Raw genomic sequence first — 18,196 nt, 5'->3', positions numbered from 1 at the left:
GTAAACAATAAAAGTTAATAAAAAATATAAACAAAATAAAATTGTTAACATCAAATTCGTTCCTTGTCCGTAAAACATTATTCGAAATCAGATTGCAGCTTACCACATACTCAATATTTTATTCATTCAGCTAATTATTTTATTGAATAACACAAAACATTTACAGCACAAATTAAAGGCGTACTAATCAATCTACTGTCCATCTAATTTAACCAAAATAGAAAGTGCGGAAAAGTTATATACGAATTTAAAAGAAAAACTATTAACTAATACATACACATATATAAAAAATATATTAAAAGGCATTTTAATTATGTCATCAGCTTATTTACTTATATAATACATTTCCTAAGTTTTGCATTGGCAACAAACCAAATTACCTGTCATTTGATAAATAATTAGATGTATATAGTTAATAGTTATACTGTTATATATATGGATTTTAAGAATAAGAATTGAAAGATGTATGAAAAATAATATTTAATTTGTACACTAATAATCAAAAATAAAATGGTTATTTTTAAAAAGACAATGGCACTCGCAAAATACGGGTTTGTGTATTGTAAAAGACGTTTAAAATGGGAATTTCGTGGTTTATCTAATATAAGTTATCAAGTTAAGGTTAGTTACTAACGTAATGTTTCATTAACCAAATAATTTTGATGTCAGCTAATTTTAAAATACATTCTTTTAGGACCGTGAAGGAACTAAAATAGATACTAAGGAAATAATAAATTCAGAAGTTTGGAACCGGCGAGTCGTTTCGGGATTGCAGCCGACGGGAGCTTTACATGTCGGAAATTACTTCGGCGCTGTGCGTCGCTGTGTTCGTCTGCAGGATCAAGGAGATGACCTCATGTTATTCATTGCTGATCTTCATGCGCACACGACTCCACAGGTATGTATTTATATTCTTAAAAGAAAGTATTAAAAATGATTATTATCATGTTTTTTTTATAATTGCAATTTTAAAATTCTTATCTGTTACTTAGGATCCTGGTAAAGTTCAAGAAAACTCGCTAGAACTCACTGCACTCTTGCTGGCTAGTGGTGTGGATCCTGAAAGAACTGTTCTATTTGCACAGTCGGCTGTGCCTCGGCATGCAGAGCTCTGTTGGCTGCTGGCATGTCTTGCTACACATGCTCGTCTTGCTCACTTACCACAGTTTAAAGAGAAATCTGCTAATATGAAAGAAGTTCCAATTGGCTTGTTGCTCTATCCTGTTCTTCAGGTTCAGTAATTCAGATTGACTTGATTTAAAAAAAGAATCAAGCAATCGGGAAAAAAATAAATTATGTAATGTGTTGCAGGCAGCAGATGTGTTGGTTTATCGTGGTACTCATGTGCCTGTGGGGGCGGATCAGGTACAGCATCTACAGGTGGCCTCACAGCTTGTGCGTACCTTCCACCACCGTTTTGGGAAACTTTTCCCCACACCACGTCCCATCCTTCCAGGTAATAGAATATTTTAGACTTCAAATTTGCCATTAATGAAATAAAGATATTACAATTATATTAATAATAATTTGTGATTATTTTGTACAGTGTGAAAGTAGTGGCTGATGACACATTTGTACTTTTACTTAATCTTGTACAGATGATGGAAGTGATCGGGTCAGAAGTCTGCGTGATCCAATCAAGAAAATGTCAAAATCTGATTCAGACCCAAAGTCTAGAATATTACTAAGTGATTCTGATGAAGTTATTAAATTAAAAATAAGGAAAGCTGTCACAGACTTCACACCACAGGTAAGTTTCCCATTATTCCAGCAAGAGTAAGTATTATATTAAAATAAGCTCTGTTGATTTAATGTACAAAATAATTACATACACATAATTTTAAGAACAAGACACAGGTTAATATTCAATTCTGTGCAATTGTTCTGTGCAATTCTTTTGTTATTTAGGAATATTTAAGATATACAACCATTGAATGCCAGATGGCAATTTATTTCAAACTCAATATGTAATCTTTGTCCTTCCTCGCAAAGTAGTTTTCATTTGATAAATATAGTGAAAGGTAAACAAAAAATGTTTTTTTTGATGAATAATCTCTTCATAAAAAATTTTTTAGCAGGATAATTGAGACATATTTGATGATAAAACATTGTGTTATGCCATTAATTCTTTTTATTATCCTTACTGTTTTTTCTTTCCTTGATTAATCATTATTTAATCCTATATTTCAAACTTGTGGTGAAAGTTCAAATATATGTGACCTTATTTAAACTTTACAGGTAACATTCGACCCCGATACGCGACCGGGTGTCTCTAACCTCGTGACGCTGCATTGCCTTGCCTCCGACAAGTTGATCGAGGAGGCAGTGGAGGAGGCAGACGGTCTTACTACTGCCCAGTACAAGAGAGTGGTTGGTGACGCGCTGTGCGAGGCGTTGGCGCCGATCCGGGAGCGCGCCCGGCAGTTGCGTGCGCGGCCTGACTTGTTACGTGACGTATTGCGGCACGGCGCGGCACGAGCTCGCGTGCGCGCCGACGTTGTGTATGCTGATGTCGCCGACAGATTAGGCCTGACAACCATCGCTTCCGAACCTCGTGTTCACACTCACGCTTTACGCCTCGCGTGATCAAGTTGATGACTCTGTTACATCAACATGTCATTTAGATCGTGCGACGGGGTACATTAATGAAAACTGCATTGGTATTTGTTAAATAGCTATATTGATATTGATTGAGTGTAGCTACATAGATCAGAGTCGATGATGGTGGTGCTGCATGGCAAGCGCGTGATCGGGTGCGGGAGGTGCGTGCGGTGCGTGGGAGGGTGCGTGTGCAGGCGCGACAGGCGCAGTACGCTCGCGCAATAGCACGACGAGATCGCGCAGCAGTTCCACGGCCTGCGCCACGGCCTCAGCTTGCTTCTCGGCTGCGAGCGCGCTGCGCATGGCCGCCTCGGCCAGCAACTCCTCGGTAGCGAGACGCGGAGCGTCAGCTGCGCCTGTACCAGATCCCTCCGAATACATGTCCTCGTCCAGTGCCGGCTTGCGCTCCTCGTCCGAGTGACTACCGCCACGAGTGCCTGCACCAGCTGTTAAACCATTTTTTATCATGTCATGTTTGTTTATACAATTATAATTAATAACTAATATAAATATAGTGAAAAAATAAAGGAAGAAGGTAATTTATTTACTGCAGATAAAAACTTGTGCCTTATTATTACTTAATAATATATTGATCTATCTGACCCTGAGGTGACCATGATCTAGGGCATTATAAATGAACCTTTCAAATACAAGGCTGATTACTATTTGTATTCTATTATTCTATATATATATATATATATATATATGTATTCTATTTTTTTTGTGTATATTTTAAGTAAAGTAAAGAAATTAAAAAAGAATCAGACAAATTATTTTAAAATAATTTCTTAAAGAATGTTTACTGGATATTACACTATTTCATAACTTTATTAGCTGTATTATCTTATTACGACTGTAATCACATGATTGTCAACCAGGTTAGGGCAAGAGTGGTTTGGCTCTGGGAGAGAAAATATGAGTCTTGACAAATAAAAGACAAGATTACAGATAAAAAATACTAACAGTCACTTGATTTAGTACCAAGAAGATTTTGTAAGCGTTCTTCAACACTGGATAAATCACCAAGTGCTCCACCAGCTGCTGACTTCTTACGTGCTTTATATTTTATATCTGCCCAAAACTGAAATGTGCCAATTAATCAAATAAAACATTAATTTTTTACACTAGTATTTTGTTAATTATAATAAGTATTTCTCACATCTTAAAAAAAGCTATTGCTCAAGTAATAGCTAAAATAGAATTAAAGTTTTGCTTATAATTGAACAGCAGTTAAAAGTAAGTATGTGATTTGTTTTATAAATCCATAGTTATGATTTTCATAGTTTTATATAGAGATTTTTTGTGTTTAAAGATTTGACAACAAATTCACATAACACAATTAAAGAAACGTCAAAGTTTAAAGATCACTTACCCGACACCACTTGTCAGGTGATTTACGAGCTCCTCCCGACTCTTCAGCAGCCGCGTTAAGCCTTTCGGCTAATAGCCGCCACAATTTACATGCGCTGAATCTGGAGTATATGGATTGTTTTCCCGCCGCGAAGTCGCGGTGCTCTTCCATAAACGATAGAAGGAGATGCAGTTGCTCCGAGCTAACTCTGCACCTAGTTAACACGCCACTCATCTCTGTGATGCATATCGCGGTACTCTAAAATTTTTCTAGTGTTCCGTAATCAAATATTTAATTTCTTTTCGATATTCTGATGTTATTAAAAATACACAATTATCTATATGTATTTCTCTGTAGCATTAATATTATTTTAATAAACTTTGAATGAAGTACGAAATATTAAGTTGAAAGTCAATGCTATCATGCTAATCTTGTGCAAATACAACACAATAGTAGGAGCCAGGAGGCACAAATATTTTGATCTGCAAGTTTAGCTAGCTAAGTAGTCAGATTTGTGTGTATTTTGTAATGACAATAATTATTGTCATTAATTGACTATAGAGACGTCAAATTTTTGTCTTTGGGAATTTTATTATATCTATGAAAAATAATATTTAAGGCTATAATTTTGTTGTTTTATTAAGGAGTTATTAAACAAAATTAATCACTTAAAATATAAAGACAAAATCTGCTACAATATGTATTTGTTCCTATTGTTTTTTTTCTACAATATGTGAAAATGTTTATTCTGTGATCCTACGTTCCTTAACAGGAAAATTGAAGACACAGCCAACTAAACAAAAATCTATTGTTTGTAATTTTTTATTATAAACGTCCAGTTTGTAATGCCCTATTTATTACTTATGCAAAATAATTGTTCCTATAATGTCTCCAAAAAAAAGAGATTTTTTTTAATTTCATCGAATCATAAATGTTACACGGCATGGGTCAGCGAATGCGTTTGCGAATATGATACCATTTTTTTACTGTTCTTGCTAATCAGCTCAATCTAACAAAGAAATAGTTTTTTAATGGTGCTAAAGTGTGTAGACGCGCCTTATTTTAGAGCGTCCATTATTTGGTAATGTATCACCATAGAAACAATGACTGCTTCGAATTTACAATAAAATACATTACTTTCAGATGTATCGAATTAAAGTTATTTTAAAGTTGTATGTTATAAACAACGTACAATACACAAATAACAATAATATTATATAATCCCACAAAGATTTCCTGAATATAGTTAGTCCGAGGGAGGTAAGAAATTCATACATGGCATATTATTATAATACTATCAAAAAGCTTTTGTTTTTTGTGATGAATGTAGACAAGTAATTAATAGGGGTTGGTATAATGAATCGCTACGTGGTACTGCAACAACTCGGCGATGGTACTTATGGTTCAGTCGCACTGGCGCAGCGACGGGACACCGGTGAAAAAGTTGCCATAAAGAGAATGAAACGAAAATATTATTCTTGGGACGAAGCTATGAACCTTCGGGAGGTTAAATCGCTTAAGAAACTTAATCATGCAAATATTGTTAAATTACGCGAGGTTATCCGAGAAAATGACACTTTATATTTTGTGTTTGAATATATGCGTGGAAATCTATATCAGTTGATACGAGACGCAGAGAGGCCGTTTGCAGAGCCAATTCTGCGTAATATATTGTACCAAGTGCTTCAAGGCCTGGCTCATATGCATCGGCATGGCTTTTTTCATCGAGATCTAAAACCTGAGAATTTATTGTGCGTGGGACCAGAGTTGGTAAAAATAGCAGACTTAGGACTAGCTCGTGAAGTGCGATCGAGGCCACCTTATACTGACTATGTATCAACTAGATGGTATCGTGCACCTGAAGTTTTACTGCACGATACACATTACGGGGCTCCTATTGACTTATGGGCAGTCGGCTGCATTATGGCGGAATTGTATACTTGTCGTCCCTTGTTTCCTGGAAATTCCGAAATCGATCAACTGTATAAGATCAACGCAATATTGGGGACACCATCACGCGAAGAGTGGCCTGACGGTTACATGCTTGCTGAAACTTTACGCTTTCGTTTTCCAACGTGTGCAGGCGTGCCTCTGACACGCGTCGTACCGACGGCTTCGCCTCCTGCTCTAGCTCTTCTCGCTGCCTTGTTGAGATACCCACCTCGTGATCGTCCAACAGCACCCCAAGCTCTCAGGTATAGTTAATTTTTGTACCATAAGTAGAAATAACAAGTTTGAAATTTCAATATTAATAATTTTCCATCAGATTCCCTTATTTTGCGGTTGGTGCTACGCTTGTTCTACCACCACCGGCATCAAGAACACGTCGGTTTGTAATTATTCATGATATATTCATAAATACTATTTTAAAGACCCACATTATAAGAGCTTTGTTTACAACATCGTTTGCGTGTTTTATAAAAATTGTCTGACTGAAATGATATGAATCTTACGCATGACTTGACTTAAAAGCTTGGAGGCACAGGGCCAAAAAAGAAGTTGAGGTTCCTAATATTTTTTTTACTTCTGATTAATTAACAGCTTTTCAATTATTTGTACAAATTAACAAAGAGTAATAAAAAAAAGAAAGCATTTTCTGAATTTGAACGTTTTTATTTGTTTGATAGAAGATATTGTTTTGACAGATAAGAATCTGTAAAAAATATATAAATATATTATAATATTGAGAACGCCCCAGGGCTGCAGCCCGTTGTACTACTTACTCGTACTTATAATTTTAATTATTCTAATAAAGGAGCGGAATTCGCGCTGAGACGGAAAACGCAGTTCCTCCGGCCATCAATTCCACGACACAACCGACGGTTCCGACGCCTTTACGAGATCGTTTTGCCGACATTTTAGGGTATCTCTTTAACTAGTTAACTACATTTCAAAAGATATATTTGATAGGACATAGTAATTTATTTTGTACAATTCTAAACTAAGATTATCACTTTATCATGAAAGAGGTGAGGTGGTGCACTCGGCACGTCGCTCACGAGCCGGCGGAGGAGCAGCACGCGGGCGCAGCGTGTTGGCTGCGTTGCACGTCGGCGGCGCGCCGAACGCCGGGGCCGCGCCGGACGAAACGCGCCCGGGCCCGGGCGCGGCGGCCGCCTACCTCGGCACATCGCGCTATGTGGCCGGTGCTAGGATTGATACCGCGCTTTTTCACCCACTCGCATTCCGCACCCATAGAGGTATCGATTTAATTTTCATATCATATTACAAGGTGTTTGATATCATTCTTAGACGATGCCGTTAATACGATTCGAATGATTACAGAGACGACCGCGGTGGGCAGCGGAGCTGCGAGAGTGGATTGGGCGGCCAAATACCTGCGTTAGTGACGTTAGAAGCATTAGTTATTTAATGTAAATAGCGTGCCCTAGGCGAAATTTAGTCTGTATGACACGACTACAATTATAATAAAGATAATAAGTATAAATTATGTATTATTTATTTATATTACAGTGTTTATACGTCGAATTAACTTATTCGGTCTATCACGTGTCGGTTGGGAATATGACTACTATAACGAATAATATGCCGTTATTAATAAGTCACAACGATTGTAGTTTGATTCTTTCGCATTCAGTTGTTACATTTGCGTTTTACCCATTTCATATTATGCATATATAGTCCAGCCATAACGTCACATGAAATGGTGTAGGTATTTGTAAATGCGAGTAAACCGAGAACGCAATTTGTTGAACAAGATTTCCTATTAGCTTTCTCCGCTATTTTGTAGGAAAGAGGTAAGTTTTTGTTTTTTCGCGATAACTCGTCTTCGTCTTAATGAAAACATAAATTAATCGTGATTAAATACTTTTTTTGTTACTTTTATTACGTTCTACAATTTAGATCATTTGATTACTTTTTCTATCGTTGATTGTTGTTTCGATATCGAATGAAACAGTAATAAGTGATTGATATTTGCATTCTTGTAATACATATCCAAAATAAAACACCAGTTTTTATTACGTTACACTATTATGTTAAACTTTCTTAGAAATTTTAGAACTAAATAGTTATTATTGTGTGATAACGTAAATATCTTAAAAGTAACAGGCGAACACTCAGTGCAACTGCGGTTCGTACAAGTGATTGGTTCGCACAGCGCCCGCGCCTTGGGGCTAATGGCTATGAAGTGACATAACTGATTATAAAAATTTCTTGTCTTAAATGGAAATGAACCTATGGGCTACTTGTATTCTTGTACAGCACATTAAGGAAAAGCCGATGGAGTGCAATCGCGAAATCCGAGATTTATAGCTGGATTTTAATACGATCAAGAGTTAGTTTTATTCAAGTCGGTAGCATAATGTTAAAGATAAAATAATTGAGTTTTTGAAAACTTACCATAATTATAAAATAACCGTTAACTTTTTGAAGGTTAAAAATGAAATATATATACCTCTTTATAAATAAGCTTAAATAATATGTTATAAGGTGTCTTGCATTTTTTATGAACAAGTTCAATGAATTAACTTTTCCAAATAAATTAATCTATAATTTAAAATAAAACAATTCAATTTATGATTAAAAAAAAATTAAGAATTTAACTTTATTATACAAGTTGTGTTTCAACCTAAATAACCTGTATTTGTTGAGTATAAATGACCTACGGTGACTTGCACCATATTCATCGGCATCGAATGAAAGAATCCAATGGAATTGAGATAAGTCACCAGTAACAAAAATTGCAAAGAAGCTTATATAAAACAACTGTTTCTCTTCCTCGCTTGAGCTTGAAATTGTGCACCTTTAATAATAAATGATTACAGAGAAGAGAATGAAAACTCCAATTAAAAACTTTATCATTCTATATTATATTATTATTTACATTTATTTTCATATAAAATCTGTGAGTTATTAACAAGGAGGGCAATGGGGTTGTTACTCATATTTGAGGTAGGGCTTGGCATCAGGTGGTGCAGTCGAGTGTGCCGAGTGAGCAGAGTGGGCAGAGTGTTGCCACGCATCTGGTGGCCAACTGTACACTCGGGGAGCACCTCCTTCCAGCAGACCCCAACCTAGCAATTGTGATCGTGCCCCACGCTCACGTTTAGGTGATGCTGTTGAGATATTAACTGACACACCTTTAATAATATGGTCTTGTCCACAAAGTGACTGAGCCACTTCTGGGTCCAAAAATGTGACAAAACTGAATGCACGAAAAGGTTTAGGTACAAACACATCTGTCACCTGACCAAATGCTCCAAAGTACTCTCGCAAGTCATCTGCAGTGAGGCTTTCAGTGCATCGGCCAACAAATACCTTTCGGTGTGCTGCCGAGCCACCATCTTTACTATTAGGGATGCGTACATCACACCAGCGGCCATCTATCATATGTCTGCGACCTAGGGCACGTAACTGTGCATCATAATCTGCAAACTTTATGAAACCAAATCCTTTAGATAAGCCGGTTTTAGTGTCACGTTTCACTTGAACCATGAGAAGTTCACCAAATGCAGCAAAGTAGTCCCGGACAGCCTCTTCACCAGTCTTCCAAGGTAATCCAAGCACAATTAGGTCTGAGCAGCGCGGCCGAGGTGTGGGTGTTGGGGCATCGGTTCTCGGAAAAGCACAGAAATAATGATGAGCCGCCCAGCCTTCAGCAGGCGGGAGGACTCTATCGTCTGCCAGGCGAAGTCCGCGTAATCTTCCACCAGCTCGGTATTTAAGACCGCTGGCTCCTGCAAACTGAGCCGATATTGTACTTAACAGCAATGAGCCGTCTTCTTCAGTAGGCAGCTCAATGGGCTCGTCTTGCTCGCCCTCGCTTACTACCACGTACTCTATCGACATCGCGTTCACCGAAACTCACCGACCTTCGTACACTTCATCGTTGTTTACATTATCAAACGTTAGGAGACAATAGTCTTCCTGAAAAAATGCTTTTGCGTTTTCTGTGTAAAATTAACTTATTTTGTATTTCTGACTTGTGATAGTATTTAGTATTTGAATGACGTTTGACGTATGACGTGACCGTGACGTTTTTCGTAGCGATAAAAATAGTTTTACCTTATAAAAATATAGAAGTAACAATTCTGCTTATGAACTTAGTTACACAGCCTATAAAAGTATTTGTGCTGCATTTTGTTATACTTACATTGTAATAATTAATGAAAATATCCTAGAGCAATATCCTAAGAAATTTAAAAGAAATAACACAGTTAGCTAGAATTTTTAATTAAAAAAAACATGCTAAATACGAACAAAAAAATAATTTGATCGAATAATGAAGATTACTCAACGAATAGATAAAATAGCTAAAGATATACAGGGTTATTGGTAATTCGACGTATTCCCGTTAGGAGGTGATAGGGGTGATTATTCACAATAATTTTAACCCCCATATACATGATGCAAAAGTGAACCATTTTAGAGTTATCACGTTTTTTAGATTTTTTCAAAATAAGTCAAAAATGCAACTTCAAAAATTTATTTAAAAAAAAGTATCAATTAAAATCTATTTTTTTTTTCTGATTTATAAAAACGAATAAACACTGGTTATTTGTCAATATTAAAACAATAATTATCGGTCAAAATTAAAAATTCGAGACGGAAGAAGATATTATTTCAATTTTTTTTTTATTTTTTTTCCACAAACATGCCTTAAAAACAAAAAAAAATCGTTATGAAACTTGTCCTGCAGATTATTTTAAAAACATAACTTTTTTATCAGATCTCCAAAAATGTATATCAACTAGGATCTTATTTCAAAACAACCGAAATAAAATGACCACAAAGGACGGTGGTGGAAATTCGTATTCGAACATGAACGAATTTGGACTAAAGTTCGCCTTTTAAAATTCACACAAAATTAATTAAAAACAATACCCAATCTAAATAAAACTAAAATACAAATTTAAAATAAAATTTAGAACTTAACTACCGAATTAGTCAAATTATTCCGCATCATATTTGATGCGCTTTTTTTATTCTTATTTTGAGGTCTTCCGCGGATGATACAGGCGAGACGGCGAAATATAGGGATTTCATGTGAGCCCAGACAAAGAACTCAAACGGCGTTTAGTCCGAACTCCTAGCAGGCCACGGAATGGGTCCTACTCTACTCCAATTAGGAAAATGTGCAGTACATCTGTCTTGCTGGTATATGATATTTTGTCTCGTAACCTTCTTGGTAATCTTCTTCTTTCTGTAAATAAGTCTTTGAGAAGGATAGTATTTTTGTGCAATTTCTCACTTCAATCATGCTCATTTTGGTATTTAGTAATCCCATTTTGATCGATTTTGAATTCAAATTTTCAAACAAGACGCGACTCCTAAATTAATGCTTAATGCGGTAGGCATAAATCTACAAAAAATAACCCTCCTTCGTGAATAATTTGCGCAGGAGTATAATGGTAAATGGTGGTGATGGAATCCTGCATTATGCACTGTAGACCATGCTGTGTGTTCTGTGCTCTGTTACAGAGAGTCGTGCGGCGAAGGTGTTTGTCGAAGTGGTTCGAATAGTTCATCGATAAATTGTTATCCTCTCAGTAATTAAAAATATGGACTATTAGTCTTTCGACATTAATTTGTCTTCTCTGAACGCTACTAGTTACTAGGATTCGCTTATTATAAACTGATACATGGGGTAGCCGGTGAAGAGGAAACTGACGTGAATAATCTTGCATTGGTTAGGTATGTATTAAACTTATTTGCGAGACATTCAAAGAGCGAATTAAGTTTTGTTCGAATACAATTTTTTTTTTGTTTATAAATCAGAAGAAAAAAATAGATTTTAATTGATACTTTTTTGATAAATTGAAGTTGCATTTTTTTTCACCACTCAAAAATGGTTCACTTTTGCATCATGCATATGGAGGTTAAAATTATCGCAAATAATCACCCCTATCACCTCCTAACGGGAATACGTTGAATTACCAATAACCCTGTATAGATAAAAATTAATCTCCCGTTATCTTAAGTGACTTACATAAAGAGCATGGAGTATTGTAATTAATCGGACGTGATAGTAACGAAATAATCTGTGCCTTTGATCAATACTATCGATAGTTTTTTTCGGAATAATGCACATAGTTTAGTTTTATTTATTTTAGTCCAGTATACACATGAAACAAGTAAAATTATTTAGTATTATTACCATGATCCATCAGGCCCTTCTTCATAATTTACACTAGAGTCGTCAGTTGAGTCCTCGATAACATGAATAATTAATTCTTGTTCATTTACATTGTCAATCGCAGACCCAGACCTACTATTTTTTCGAACCGGTGCTAAAACTTGAATAAGTGGCGCCCCCTTTTCAGTGTTTGAGAAAAACTGTTAAAACTGCCAATGAGTAGCAATTTTGTGACCATTTGTTAAAATAATAATCCTTTAATAAATTGAAACTTTTTATTATCTAATACCTAATAACTTTAATTTGAGACATAAGTATAAACAAGTATAAACACAAAAAATATATAACCAGGGAAGACTACAACTTCACAAGGCGTGCTTTCTTTTCTGCGAAAGAATCTATTAGCTCCTCAAAGTCCGTCGCATAGGCAGTTTTGTTTTCAATGGCTAGGATCACGAGGCCAGATAGACGATCCTGACTCATTGTAGAACGTAGATAAGTTTTAATTATTTTCAATTTGCTGAAGCTTCGCTCACATCTTGCAGAAGTTGTTAGTAATGTACATTAAATTCTTAAAGCTATACTAACATTGGGAAACGCTTCTTGCAAGTCATGCTGGTACAGATGTTGTAACAGGTCGACGGCACTTCATTTTCATTATTTCATGTACTAGCTCTTTAAATACGGAAAGCTTCTGGCAAAAACAAACTGCATTCAAGTCTTTTGAATATTTAAAAGCTAGATCGGCATCATTTTTTTGCAGATCTTCTGTCGACATTTTTAAAAAAGCGTGGCCACTGAGGAGAGCGAATTTTTCACGTAGACTCGTTGCACTCTCTACTCTTATAATATAATTTTGTAATTATAATACCTATAATATGTATTTTTTTCTTAGCTGATAGTTTTCTTGCAAATTGTTGATTTCCACTACGATAATATGATTTCACTAATAAATTACTTATACTACTTACAGCTGATTACTCGCAAGTCGCAAACACAATCAACCAAATAAACAAAAAATGTTGTCAGCTTACGTTCGACTCTTTGTATTAATTGTTCGACTCGGCTCGTATAGATGTGACGGGATTCCCCTAACAGAAAGGTCACGGACACCACGCGTTCAAAAATTTACTTAATCTGTTAAGATGCGTTCATAAATCAAATAATATGTGTTCAAAAACTAATAGGGCGTATGGAAATAGAAAAGTTTGTTTAACAAACATTATGTTAAGATTCGATTACTTGATGAAAACCTATGAGATTATAGGAAAAGAGGCTTCATTTGATCGATATTTCGCATTTTTGTCTCAAGGATTTGGCGGCCCCATGAAACTGCCGCCCGGGGCAAGTGCTTCAGTTTGACTCCCATCCCACCCTTATATCCGGGAATGGTCAATTATAGGTAAAAAAAAAAAGGAAATTATTCAAGTTATAGTGGACGGATTTCTGAACGCATCAGGAAGTCGCCCGCGCCGCGTGCGACAACTGCCGGCCCGTAACCGTGACCGGGAAGTTTGAGACAGTCGAGGCAAGTCAGAACGCGCGGGGAATCAACTATGGCGTCCACTCTTGCGCCTTATTAGTTTATTTCAATTGTTTGTTGATTTTATTCATTAGTTACAGACAGTAAAGTGTGTGTGTTGTATTAAGGGGACTACATGAGCTAAATGAAAGTTTTATACTGCAAAAAAGTACATGACCCAATGCAGTAAACCAAATGAAAAAAAAAAAAAATGATAATCTTCAGGGTACATGCTAGTTATTTGTTATCTTGAAAACACGATGTAATTAATTTGGTACGATAGAAAAAAAATCACAAAGTTACCTCTAAAAAAATCTTTCAATAAATAATAACTATACCGTATATACGTTATGTACTGTACGTTATGTACACTGTGCGCTATACGTTACCCCACGTTTACTACACTACAGATTTCGAACACTTACGATTTTTAAGAAAGAAGAAAGAAAAGAAAGAAAAAACATTTATTGACATACACACATATAAAGAAAAAAATATATACAAAAATGGATATAAAAACAACTGAAACAAAGAAAGATATAATAATAAAGAAAAAATAATTAAATATAATGAATATGACACTTGTGTGCAGTTAAAAGGAGACAGCTCAGGCTTTGAGGGATTTTTATCCCTCTGCTGATTTTCAGCTGTCTCCCTTGTAGCCATGCAATGACAGTATCAACTTAAACATAAACATTTGAGGGGCACGGGACGCAAGACGCAGGTTGCGACCGATCACACCACCGCTTCGTCTCGGGAGTGTTTATGAAAAAAAAAAAAAAAATAAGACAGGTTTCGCGCGGGGCGGGGGGTGCGCGGCCGCAACGTGGATGTGGACATAACGGAACACCGTCGACGACCGACGTCAGTGTAATCGTCACCGCACGCCCATGTAGATTGCGTCACGTTGCGTCATTACAAACCTAATATGTTACTTATTCTGTGACGTGTTATTACTACCTTAAAGTGATTTTATTTGCTTACATGAATTGTAAAAACAATACAAAGTGAACAACAAACATAGAAAAAGCAACACAAAAGAAGTACCATAGGTTAATTGAAAACATTTTTCATTTTTATGCACTAAACGATATTCAGCAACACATAATGCAAATGTCCTGTGCTACTGTAAGGTATGTAAGGTATTATTTTATTTAGTATATCTGTTAATTATATATAAAATTTAATCTGTTTGTGTTATATATTATTTACTTTGAAATATGCATATTATTAATGTAATCGCATTTTTTCATTGTTCCAGATTTTGCTCGCGGAGTACCGGAAACTGCCTCGAAAACTAGCGGAGCTGTGCTTATGCTGTTTGAGCATGTATGTGGTCGCCCTGGTGCCATACGAGGTATTTTCGTCTCTCGTTTATTATATAAATAGATTATCAAAATTGTAAAAAGTGTTTAAAAGTAAACTAACATAAAATTCTAATAGGAAATAATAAAATTCCTAGGTAGGTAGGTAGGTAGGTAGGTAGGTAGGTAGGTAGGTAGGTAGGTAGGTAGGTAGGTAGGTAGGTAGGTAGGTAGGTAGGTAGGTAGGTAGGTAGGTAGGTAGGTAGGTAGGTAGGTAGGTAGGTAGGTAGGTAGGTAGGTAGGTAGGTAGGTAGGTAGGTAGGTAGGTAGGTAGGTAGGTAGGTAGGTAGGTAGGTAGGTAGGTAGGTAGGTAGGTAGGTAGGTAGGTAGGTAGGTAGGTAGGTAGGTAGGTAGGTAGGTAGGTAGGTAGGTAGGTAGGTAGGTAGGTAGGTAGGTTAGGTTAGGTTAGGTTAGGTTAGGTTAGGTTAGGTTAGGTTAGGTTAGGTTAGGTTAGGTTAGGTTAGGTTAGGTTAGGTTAGGTTAGGTTAGGTTAGGTTAGGTTAGGTTAGGTTAGGTTAGGTTAGGTTAGGTTAGGTTAGGTTAGGTTAGGTTAGGTTAGGTTAGGTTAGGTTAGGTTAGGTTAGGTTAGGTTAGGTTAGGTTAGGTTAGGTTAGGTTAGGTTAGGTTAGGTTAGGTTAGGTTAGGTTAGGTTAGGTTAGGTTAGGTTAGGTTAGGTTAGGTTAGGTTAGGTTAGGTTAGGTTAGGTTAGGTTAGGTTAGGTTAGGTTAGGTTAGGTTAGGTTAGGTTAGGTTAGGTTAGGTTAGGTTAGGTTAGGTTAGGTTAGGTTAGGTTAGGTTAGGTTAGGTTAGGTTAGGTTAGGTTAGGTTAGGTTAGGTTAGGTTAGGTTAGGTTAGGTTAGGTTAGGTTAGGTTAGGTTAGGTTAGGTTAGGTTAGGTTAGGTTAGGTTAGGTTAGGTTAGGTTAGGTTAGGTTAGGTTAGGTTAGGTTAGGTTAGGTTAGGTTAGGTTAGGTTAGGTTAGGTTAGGTTAGGTTAGGTTAGGTTAGGTTAGGTTAGGTTAGGTTAGGTTAGGTTAGGTTAGGTTAGGTTAGGTTAGGTTAGGTTAGGTTAGGTTAGGTTAGGTTAGGTTAGGTTAGGTTAGGTTAGGTTAGGTTAGGTTAGGTTAGGTTAGGTTAGGTTAGGTTAGGTTAGGTTAGGTTAGGTTAGGTTAGGTTAGGTTAGGTTAGGTTAGGTTAGGTTAGGTTAGGTTAGGTTAGGTTAGGTTAGGTTAGGTTAGGTTAGGTTAGGTTAGGTTAGGTTAGGTTAGGTTAGGTTAGGTTAGGTTAGGTTAGGTTAGGTTAGGTTAGGTTAGGTTAGGTTAGGTTAGGTTAGGTTAGGTTAGGTTAGGTTAGGTTAGGTTAGGTTAGGTTAGGTTAGGTTAGGTTAGGTTAGGTTAGGTTAGGTTAGGTTAGGTTAGGTTAGGTTAGGTTAGGTTAGGTTAGGTTAGGTTAGGTTAGGTTAGGTTAGGTTAGGTTAGGTTAGGTTAGGTTAGGTTAGGTTAGGTTAGGTTAGGTTAGGTTAGGTTAGGTTAGGTTAGGTTAGGTTAGGTTAGGTTAGGTTAGGTTAGGTTAGGTTAGGTTAGGTTAGGTTAGGTTAGGTTAGGTTAGGTTAGGTTAGGTTAGGTTAGGTTAGGTTAGGTTAGGTTAGGTTAGGTTAGGTTAGGTTAGGTTAGGTTAGGTTAGGTTAGGTTAGGTTAGGTTAGGTTAGGTTAGGTTAGGTTAGGTTAGGTTAGGTTAGGTTAGGTTAGGTTAGGTTAGGTTAGGTTAGGTTAGGTTAGGTTAGGTTAGGTTAGGTTAGGTTAGGTTAGGTTAGGTTAGGTTAGGTTAGGTTAGGTTAGGTTAGGTTAGGTTAGGTTAGGTTAGGTTAGGTTAGGTTAGGTTAGGTTAGGTTAGGTTAGGTTAGGTTAGGTTAGGTTAGGTTAGGTTAGGTTAGGTTAGGTTAGGTTAGGTTAGGTTAGGTTAGGTTAGGTTAGGTTAGGTTAGGTTAGGTTAGGTTAGGTTAGGTTAGGTTAGGTTAGGTTAGGTTAGGTTAGGTTAGGTTAGGTTAGGTTAGGTTAGGTTAGGTTAGGTTAGGTTAGGTTAGGTTAGGTTAGGTTAGGTTAGGTTAGGTTAGGTTAGGTTAGGTTAGGTTAGGTTAGGTTAGGTTAGGTTAGGTTAGGTTAGGTTAGGTTAGGTTAGGTTAGGTTAGGTTAGGTTAGGTTAGGTTAGGTTAGGTTAGGTTAGGTTAGGTTAGGTTAGGTTAGGTTAGGTTAGGTTAGGTTAGGTTAGGTTAGGTTAGGTTAGGTTAGGTTAGGTTAGGTTAGGTTAGGTTAGGTTAGGTTAGGTTAGGTTAGGTTAGGTTAGGTTAGGTTAGGTTAGGTTAGGTTAGGTTAGGTTAGGTTAGGTTAGGTTAGGTTAGGTTAGGTTAGGTTAGGTTAGGTTAGGTTAGGTTAGGTTAGGTTAGGTTAGGTTAGGTTAGGTTAGGTTAGGTTAGGTTAGGTTAGGTTAGGTTAGGTTAGGTTAGGTTAGGTTAGGTTAGGTTAGGTTAGGTTAGGTTAGGTTAGGTTAGGTTAGGTTAGGTTAGGTTAGGTTAGGTTAGGTTAGGTTAGGTTAGGTTAGGTTAGGTTAGGTTAGGTTAGGTTAGGTTAGGTTAGGTTAGGTTAGGTTAGGTTAGGTTAGGTTAGGTTAGGTTAGGTTAGGTTAGGTTAGGTTAGGTTAGGTTAGGTTAGGTTAGGTTAGGTTAGGTTAGGTTAGGTTAGGTTAGGTTAGGTTAGGTTAGGTTAGGTTAGGTTAGGTTAGGTTAGGTTAGGTTAGGTTAGGTTAGGTTAGGTTAGGTTAGGTTAGGTTAGGTTAGGTTAGGTTAGGTTAGGTTAGGTTAGGTTAGGTTAGGTTAGGTTAGGTTAGGTTAGGTTAGGTTAGGTTAGGTTAGGTTAGGTTAGGTTAGGTTAGGTTAGGTTAGGTTAGGTTAGGTTAGGTTAGGTTAGGTTAGGTTAGGTTAGGTTAGGTTAGGTTAGGTTAGGTTAGGTTAGGTTAGGTTAGGTTAGGTTAGGTTAGGTTAGGTTAGGTTAGGTTAGGTTAGGTTAGGTTAGGTTAGGTTAGGTTAGGTTAGGTTAGGTTAGGTTAGGTTAGGTTAGGTTAGGTTAGGTTAGGTTAGGTTAGGTTAGGTTAGGTTAGGTTAGGTTAGGTTAGGTTAGGTTAGGTTAGGTTAGGTTAGGTTAGGTTAGGTTAGGTTAGGTTAGGTTAGGTTAGGTTAGGTTAGGTTAGGTTAGGTTAGGTTAGGTTAGG

At 36.8% G+C, this 18,196-nt stretch overlaps 4 protein-coding genes across 5 annotated transcripts; 2 read left to right on the top strand and 2 right to left on the bottom strand.

Moving 5' to 3' along the window:
• The first annotated feature begins 426 nt into the window (after positions 1-426).
• Positions 427-2,586, top strand: LOC113403555 (tryptophan--tRNA ligase, mitochondrial). The gene is made up of 6 exons (XM_026644134.2): positions 427-621; positions 695-898; positions 993-1,232; positions 1,312-1,456; positions 1,599-1,750; positions 2,239-2,586. The coding sequence occupies exons 1-6, from the start codon at positions 511-513 to the stop codon at positions 2,584-2,586; spliced, it is 1,200 nt and encodes a 399-aa protein (XP_026499919.1). The 5' UTR covers positions 427-510.
• A 75-nt stretch (positions 2,587-2,661) lies between these two features.
• LOC113403557 (uncharacterized) lies at positions 2,662-4,469 on the bottom strand. Its single transcript, XM_026644137.2, has 3 exons — positions 3,974-4,469; positions 3,565-3,682; positions 2,662-3,047 (listed from the first exon to the last, which is right to left on the bottom strand). The coding sequence occupies exons 1-3, from the start codon at positions 4,184-4,186 to the stop codon at positions 2,710-2,712; spliced, it is 669 nt and encodes a 222-aa protein (XP_026499922.1). The 5' UTR covers positions 4,187-4,469; the 3' UTR covers positions 2,662-2,709.
• Positions 4,470-5,057: 588 nt separating this feature from the next.
• On the top strand, positions 5,058-7,385 carry LOC113403559 (uncharacterized protein). Of its 2 annotated transcripts, XM_026644138.2 has the most exons (6): positions 5,058-5,212; positions 5,298-6,147; positions 6,219-6,281; positions 6,708-6,815; positions 6,920-7,152; positions 7,238-7,385. In XM_026644138.2, exons 2-6 carry the CDS (start codon positions 5,309-5,311, stop codon positions 7,297-7,299), a joined length of 1,305 nt encoding a protein of 434 aa, XP_026499923.2. In that variant the 5' UTR covers positions 5,058-5,212; positions 5,298-5,308; the 3' UTR covers positions 7,300-7,385. The 2 variants fall into 2 exon arrangements, with proteins under 2 accessions (XP_026499923.2, XP_064073380.1); XM_064217310.1 differs by lacking the exon at positions 5,058-5,212 and having other exon boundaries at positions 5,247-6,147.
• A 1,375-nt stretch (positions 7,386-8,760) lies between these two features.
• LOC113403560 (TAR DNA-binding protein 43-like) lies at positions 8,761-9,945 on the bottom strand. The gene has a single exon (XM_026644139.2). It carries the CDS (start codon positions 9,761-9,763, stop codon positions 8,852-8,854), a length of 912 nt encoding a protein of 303 aa, XP_026499924.1. The 5' UTR covers positions 9,764-9,945; the 3' UTR covers positions 8,761-8,851.
• Positions 9,946-18,196: the final 8,251 nt, after the last annotated feature.

Source organism: Vanessa tameamea, chromosome 16 (genome assembly GCF_037043105.1).
Source record: "Vanessa tameamea isolate UH-Manoa-2023 chromosome 16, ilVanTame1 primary haplotype, whole genome shotgun sequence".
Taxonomy (NCBI): domain Eukaryota; kingdom Metazoa; phylum Arthropoda; class Insecta; order Lepidoptera; family Nymphalidae; genus Vanessa; species Vanessa tameamea.
This window is presented reverse-complemented; position numbering and strand designations above follow the sequence as displayed.

What these genes read in the sequence shown, in the direction of transcription:
- LOC113403555 (XM_026644134.2), top strand. Translation starts at nt 511, where the DNA reads ATGGTTATTTTTAAAAAGACAATGGCACTCGCAAAATACGGGTTTGTG. An exon ending in ATATAAGTTATCAAGTTAAG is followed by an intron (nt 622 to 694) that starts GTTAGTTACTAA and finishes ACATTCTTTTAG; the next exon opens with GACCGTGAAGGAACTAAAAT. An exon ending in TCACAGACTTCACACCACAG is followed by an intron (nt 1,751 to 2,238) that starts GTAAGTTTCCCA and finishes TAAACTTTACAG; the next exon opens with GTAACATTCGACCCCGATAC.
- LOC113403557 (XM_026644137.2), bottom strand. Translation starts at nt 4,186, where the DNA reads ATGAGTGGCGTGTTAACTAGGTGCAGAGTTAGCTCGGAGCAACTGCAT. An exon ending in CACCTGACAAGTGGTGTCGG is followed by an intron (nt 3,683 to 3,973) that starts GTAAGTGATCTT and finishes GGCACATTTCAG; the next exon opens with TTTTGGGCAGATATAAAATA. An exon ending in TGGTACTAAATCAAGTGACT is followed by an intron (nt 3,048 to 3,564) that starts GTTAGTATTTTT and finishes ATGGTTTAACAG; the next exon opens with CTGGTGCAGGCACTCGTGGC.
- LOC113403559 (XM_026644138.2), top strand. Translation starts at nt 5,309, where the DNA reads ATGAATCGCTACGTGGTACTGCAACAACTCGGCGATGGTACTTATGGT. An exon ending in CCGGCATCAAGAACACGTCG is followed by an intron (nt 6,282 to 6,707) that starts GTTTGTAATTAT and finishes ATTCTAATAAAG; the next exon opens with GAGCGGAATTCGCGCTGAGA. An exon ending in CGCATTCCGCACCCATAGAG is followed by an intron (nt 7,153 to 7,237) that starts GTATCGATTTAA and finishes GAATGATTACAG; the next exon opens with AGACGACCGCGGTGGGCAGC.
- LOC113403560 (XM_026644139.2), bottom strand. Translation starts at nt 9,763, where the DNA reads ATGTCGATAGAGTACGTGGTAGTAAGCGAGGGCGAGCAAGACGAGCCC.